We start from the raw sequence: 7,230 nt of genomic DNA on the forward strand, positions 1-7,230 counted from the left end.
AGGCTATCTTTACCTTTTCAACCTCCCCAAGTTCAGTTGCCTTACTACCAACCACTCTAATTACCCCTACTAGTGTAAGGAACCAAGAAAACTACTATAAGTAGCTAGGTTAGATCACCTCAAAGGTCAAGTGATAGAGGCAAAAGGAGATATGTGTTGATTAGAACCAGAATATGTGCTCTAATGGCATATAAATACTATGTTTTATGCATTATAAAAGACTTGAATCACCAACTTAAATTAATGCTAAAATCTTAGTCATAGATCTAAATTTTATTTTGAGTTTAATTTTAGGTTTAAGAGATGAAAAGAATGCTAAAGGCAAAAGTTATTTTTAACCAAAGTAAAGTAAGATGTCAATTATACCTCGATAAAGATTCAAAACTTGATAGATATGAGAAGGTTCCATGCAAGGGCAAAATAAGGAAGTAATGAGTATTAGAGATGATAAATTAAAGTTATGGAGAGAGGAATGGAAGGAAAGAAATTGAACTCTTCTTTTTCAATTCTTTAATAAATCTTTTTTTTTTTCCATTTTTTCTATTCTATTTTCTTGGCAACCAAATATGGGTTGTGAAGAGAAATCTTCCATCATATTTGGCTAACTTGATGAATTTGAAGATTCTAACATGAAAGTTAAAAATCCAAAGTGGGAGTAGGAAGAACATGGTAAAGTTATGAGACTGTTTGGTGGAGTTTTTAAAAATTGTTTTTTGTTTTTAAAAATAGAAAACGGTTTTTAAAAACTTTGAACATTGTTTGGTTATTGTTCTCTAGATTTAAAAACAAAATGCAATAGAGCACAACTTTTAAAAAACAAGTAAAAGCATTTTTCACTAGTTTTTAAAAACAATATAAAAACACACTATATTATTTCTCTTCTATATAAAATTATTATTTTTCATTTTTTTTTGCTAGGCAAATTAACTTCAAATTAAATAAAACTTAATGCGTTAGATTTTTTAACAAGTCTATTAATTTTTAAAAATAATTTAAAATATAAATAATAAACTCATTAATACCATAAATTTATGAATATAATACAATATCTTTTTTTCTAACATATAATAAACTAGTATAATTTCTACTAACAATATAATTTATGATTTTATTATAATATTACTATTTATCTTTTACTAAAAACTATATTTTTTTTTTAATTTATTTGAAATTGCAAAATTATTTTTATTTCAATAAGGCTTCAATTAATTAACATTAGATATATTGAATTTAAAATATTTTTATAAAATAAAAAAACAATTTAAAAAAAAAATATCCAAACAAGTCTTTTTGTTTTTTATTTTAATTTTTTTTAAAAAAAAAACAACTTGCCAAATATCTTTATTTTATTAAAACATTTAAAAAATGGTTTTTTAACTTAAAAACAATTTCTAAAAAAAAAATATAAGAATCATGATCAAAGAAGAAATGTTTAAAACAAATTAATTAAAGTGCTTATTTGGCTTATATTAAAAATGAATATCAAAATTATTTTTATTTTATAGAAAATTTTGTTTCACTATAATAAAAAACTAGTTTCATAATTAAAAAAAAAAATTATCTATAACTCATACAAAATTTTTAGATTTAATTTTTATTTTTTAATAAGACTTGAATTTGATTACATATTATTACAAATCAAATTTATAAAATTTTTATAAAATAAAAGCAAAATATTGTTTTTAAAAACAATACAAATTTTTTCATCCAAACAAGCTTCTTATTTTTTATTTTTAAAAACTATTTTTTAAAATATCTTTCTAAACATTCTTGTTTTTAAAAAATTCTAAAAAACTCTTTTTTGTTCTCTATTTTGAAAAAAATTTTTAAAAACAAAATTTAAAAAACACCGCCAAACAGGCCATAAAGTTTTCTTTATATTTACAAGATTTAACTAATATTAACAAATCCTCTATATTAGTTCACCTTAGATAAGATATTGATGATTTTTACCAAGGTACTAATAATTCTTAGATACTTAGAAAGACTTTAATCATTAGTTATATAAATTTGATCCTACTATTAACAAATTTAAGGGTCAAATATACAATATAGATATAGGTTTTTGATTAAATAAAACTAAAAATCAAAATTAATCATCATGTTTAATTGGTTTAAGAGATATAAGTTTCAATAATAAAAATCTAAGTTCTCGATGCAATATTAGTCATAGGATTCAATTTAGTTGCAAATTGACTTTAATCCTAAACATTAAATTTTTATAATGCTCTTTCTCTTTAAGGATTTGATATTGGATTGTAAAATGCTCCTAGACATTTTTTTTTTGTTTGATTTATTTTATTTAACATTAAGAAATTTCTATCCATATTATATCCTTATTTACTTGATCTAGAGTTTCAATAACTTTAGTAAATAATTAATCTTTTTAATTTAAAAACAATTGAACAAATTAGAGCTTATACTAAAGGATAACAACTTGAAATATTACAAAGTTGTGATAACCCTATCTCTTGTTTTTCTTAGACAGGGTTATCACATATTTAGCTTTAGTATTTTAATTACAATAGAGATATACGGTTAGACGTCAATCAAAGTTTTTGCATTAACCTTAATAGAATCAGAAGACAACACCATTTTGGTGGTAAGTATGATTTTGGTTTATGGTACTTAAGTGCATGTTTGGTTTGATATGGGTGCAACACATTCTTTTATCCTCACATCTTGTGGATATTTGTTGGGGTTGAAAAACAAAATGGTAGAAAACCTATTATACATTGAGTTCCCTATCGACATGGATTTTAGAGTTGATAGAAAATGTAAAGGGTGTGTTATCATCTTGGGGACTAGAGTGCTCTAGGTTGATTTGAGGGTTATAAAAATGACTGAATATGATGTTACTTGGGTATGGATTAGTTAATAGTCTATAGAGCACTTATTCATTCTCATTAGCATAGAATAATATTCTTTTTTCTAGTTGGATTTGAGATTTGTTTTAATGGGGAAGTGTGTTAGCTTTCCATTTACACCATCCGGTTTGTGATATCAATAAGTGTTGAAAGGATTAATAAGTTTTCTAGCATGTCTACGTACTAAGGAAATGGCACAGAAGAACGTTACAAAAATTTCAATGGTGAGAAAGTTGCATGATATATTTCCAAATGAAATACCAGGTTTATGACTACATAGAGAGTTTGAATTTTTTATTTTAGTATACCTAAGAACATATCTTATTTCAATAGCATCCTATAGAATGACTCTCTTGAGTTGAAAGAATTGAAAACTCTATTAGTAAGAATTGTTAAATAAGGGTTTTATTCGACCAAATACATCACCATGGAGATGACACCTTGAGATTATGTATTAACATAAAAAGTTAAATAGAGTTATTGTGAAAAATAAGTACCTTCTTATAAGGATAAATAATTTATTTAATTAGTTGAAGGGAGCAATGTATTTTAATTATTAAAAATAATTTTGATTGTTAAAAAATTCCCAATTCTTTGAAAATAATTTTAATAATAGTTGTTAAAATGTAGTTCTCAATTATTTTCAAGAACAATATTTTGTACATAAACTTAAATATGAAAAATAATTTTCTTGATCTATTCCCTCGTGAAAATACTACACATTTAGTCGATATGTAAAAGTTTTTAAAGTATTCTTCATATGCTCAATTATCGATCAAAATACTCTATAAAAATCAACTAAAAATATTTTAAACTAATTCTAAAAACAATCTATTTTGAAAAAAAGAAAATTCAAATAATTTGTTTTTGTTTGTCAAAAAGTTTACCAAATATGTTCCATCCAAACAAAACCATGGTTTCTTCCTTCCTTGGATGACAATACTCTTTCTAGGATGGAAGACATAATTAGTAACTAGCTTCTTTTCCCATAAAACGTAGAGAAAAATGAAAACTCCAAATATAAATAAATAAATAAGATAAAAAAATAAAAAATAAACTAAGGGGGAAAAGGGAAAAACGATGACCAATCTTATCTGTTCATAAAGCTGAGAATTGAGGTGGTGAAGGTATCGGATATTGAGAATGGCGTGTGGGAGTAGCGCTAGCTGCACATGGAGCATGGCGACGCTGAGATCAGCCCTCCCTTCCCTTCCTTCTCTTCCTTGTGCTCCCTCTCGCATCACACTCACTCGCCCTAAACCCATCCCAATTCTTCCCTCTTTCACAGGCCTCGCTCCTCTCTCCCCCCTCCTCTCTCTCTCTTCTCCAGGTAAATCCGCTTATGCGTTTCACTATTCTTGTTTCTTTTTTCGTTGTACTCGTTCTTTGATTCCGTTCTCTGGGTTTAAATTAGTTTGTACTCTTGTTTGTGATTGTATAATAATTCTGGATTAAGCAGCATTTTCCCATGGTTTCCCCTTTGTTATTCTCTTCCTTTTCATCTTCTGTCTTCCTCTTTAACCTTATCGCTTGTTATTTCTACGCGTGATTTAGCATTGCCCTTTCTATAAAGTTCTCGACTTCGATTTTTCTTTTCCCGAATTTTATTAAGTGTTAATTAGCTTCTATTATTCTGTTGGCTCATTTGTGCTTTTGGACAGGTAGTAATTTAACATTTCTTTGCATGTTAAGCTTTAGGGTGTTGGAGATTTGATTTTATTGTTCTTGCATTAATTTAAAAGATCTAGAAAACAATCATTTTTCTTTTAAATTTGAGCTAGATTTCTGAGTTGCAACTAGTTTATGGAGATAACATACTAAAATTTCTAAATTGTTCAAGATTAATATACCAAAAGGAAATTATACGGCATTTTGCTAGTATGACTAGATGTTGGGTCGACTGTGGATTCACAAGCCATTAACTTTATTGGAATCTTTGGAATGTTTGTATTTGATCGGTCCTCTTTGTATGTAGAAACAAGTAGAGATAAGAAGGGAAAAAACTAGAGTAAATTTGGAAACTCACTAAGAGAGCTTGAATTTTGTGAGAAGGGAGAAAGCATGATGTTGGATGTTAAAGTGTCTTGAAAAGAAGATATATATATGGGAGGCAAAAAGAGAGGGAAAGAGAGTATTTAATGCTCTGTTAGAACCTTAAAGTACCTCTTAGATGGTAGGATTCATAACATTCTTTTTGAAGATAAGAAGTTTAAAGTTGTTTCTATGGACTTGGACTCTGCTAGAAGAATCAAATCGGGTGTATGTTCATTGTATGTATCATAAATCTTATAGATTTGGTTAAGAGGCAATGCATACTGGTGATATGTGTCACTTGAGATGTAAAACATATGGTATCAAGTGCTATAAAATTTTCAAAATATTGTTATCTATTCCACCTCTTGGATTGATTCCACCATAGATCATCTTATCCATGGTGCTGAAAAGATGTGAAGGAAAATGTGAGAGTGCTGTAAACTGTGACATAAGACATGGTAAAACTTTAAGAACTAAAGTATCAAAGAAGTTTTTGATTGTCTGAATGCAATTAAAAAGTTTTTTTTCCTATTTACCCAGAAAGACAATGTATAATATGGTTAGCAATGATAAGGCTTTCGGATTACCCAGAAGCCACAATTGCCTATACGAAAGAAACCATGGATGCTTTATTGAGTTTTAGGCGTCATCATGCTTAGAAAATGGCATCTTGATTCAGGAGCAATTCTTGATTGACTTAATTAAAACATTTTTGGTTATGTACTATGATGGATTAGGTTTCCAATGTGAATACATATTAAGAAAAGACCAAGATTCTAACAAGGGTGGAAATGGAGGAAAGATAATTTTGTTCATGGTGAAAAATTCGATGAATGGAAGTTATCCAACATTGAAATATGTTAGAGATAATTGAAGAAAACAAATGAGAGTGAGAAGACTGTCATGCTAGAGAAGGAGATTTCTTTTTTTCTTTGATAAGCAGGGAAGGAGATGATCTATCACTCTTTTGCTACTTTTGCTCCATTACCAAAGTAACAGCATTGGTCATCCTAATTTGGATAAAAATAATAAGTGTTGAATTATACCCAAAAATATTCTGGTAATTCCTAATAACTTGAGCACTGGTGTTATTCTTGCATTACATTTTTAGCTCTTACTACTACCCCGTAAGTTACAAACCCAAACATTGCATGTCAATGCAAATGTGCTGTCTTTTTCTAAGTGTTTGTATAATAATCTGGATGAATGGTCAAGCATTTTGCAAGCTGACATATCATTCATTTAGCCTGACAATGTTATCTAATTTCCTCTTTTCTTGGCTATTAGAAGTAGGATATTGATACAGCTGCTCTATTGAATGACTTAGTAACTCAACTTCACTTTACAAGCTAGAATAAGAACATCTGCATGATATTTGTGCTGGGACTTCAGAAGATAAATATATGCAATATCTATGGCCTTGGTTATTCTTTCAATTATTTTCCCTGTTGTAATGAGTACTGTGCAATTGATTTTTCAAAGAAACCAACTACTGCAGTCTTCTTTCTATTTCCAGTTTCTGTTCATGGTGGCACCAAGAAAATTTTAGTGCTTTTGTCTGTCTTCTTGCAGAATCCACTAGCTTTGAGCATAATTTCACCATTATTGACAATGGGGGTCGAATCTCTGCCATGAGACATGGGAGGCGTGTCCCCAAACTCAATAGGCCCCCTGATCAGCGTCGGGCACTCCTTCGCGGCCTTACTACTCAGCTCCTTAAATATGGTCGCATCAAAACAACTAGAGCAAGGGCAAGTGCCATGAGAAAGTATGTTGATAAAATGATAACGTTGGCAAAGGATGGATCCCTTCATAAGAGGAGACAGGCACTTGGGTTTATTTATGAAAAGCAGATTGTCCATGCATTGTTTGCTGAAGTCCCAGATAGGTATGGGGACAGAAATGGAGGTTACACAAGAATAATTAGAACTCTGCCAAGGCGAGGGGACAATGCACCAATGGCTTACATTGAGCTCGTTTAGCTGCTTACTAATCCTCCTCATGGTTATTTTGTTGATGATTTAATAGGTAATCCACCCTGTAATGGAATTCGTCACTTGAATTGTTTCTCCTACTGCAGACATAATTTTGGTTGTCTAATTCTGTGCTTGCCAATGATGGATAGAATGATTATCCAATTTTAAATGTAGGCAAAACCCAGTGGATCTGATGCTGCTTTGTCGTATTTTTGTTACTGAGGTGCATTTTGATCCACCTGGATGTTGCAGGATAGATTTTGTATGTCTCTTCTTGTATCTCCCATTTTTCTTTTACATTGGAGTCACGTCATGTATTTTGCTTCATCTACAAATGCTACCCTCTCTTTTTA

At 29.6% G+C, this 7,230-nt stretch overlaps 1 protein-coding gene across 2 annotated transcripts in view; it reads left to right on the forward strand.

Annotated features, from left to right (window-relative positions):
• The window catches only part of LOC117923770 (50S ribosomal protein L17, chloroplastic), a 34,384-nt gene extending 27,180 nt beyond the window's left edge, over positions 1–7,204 (forward strand). The window contains exons 1-2 of one of the 2 annotated variants that reach the window (XM_034842212.1): positions 3,977–4,197; positions 6,474–7,204. In XM_034842212.1, coding sequence (XP_034698103.1) covers positions 4,011–4,197; positions 6,474–6,883 — 597 coding nt within the window. In that variant the 5' untranslated portion in view covers positions 3,977–4,010 and the 3' untranslated portion in view covers positions 6,884–7,204. Of the gene's footprint in view, positions 1–3,976; positions 4,198–6,473 lie in introns of those variants that run through there. The other variant, XM_034842213.1, reaches the window with a different exon arrangement.
• Positions 7,205–7,230: the final 26 nt, after the last annotated feature.

Source organism: Vitis riparia, chromosome 10 (assembly GCF_004353265.1).
Source record: "Vitis riparia cultivar Riparia Gloire de Montpellier isolate 1030 chromosome 10, EGFV_Vit.rip_1.0, whole genome shotgun sequence".
Classification (NCBI taxonomy): Eukaryota; Viridiplantae; Streptophyta; class Magnoliopsida; order Vitales; family Vitaceae; genus Vitis; species Vitis riparia.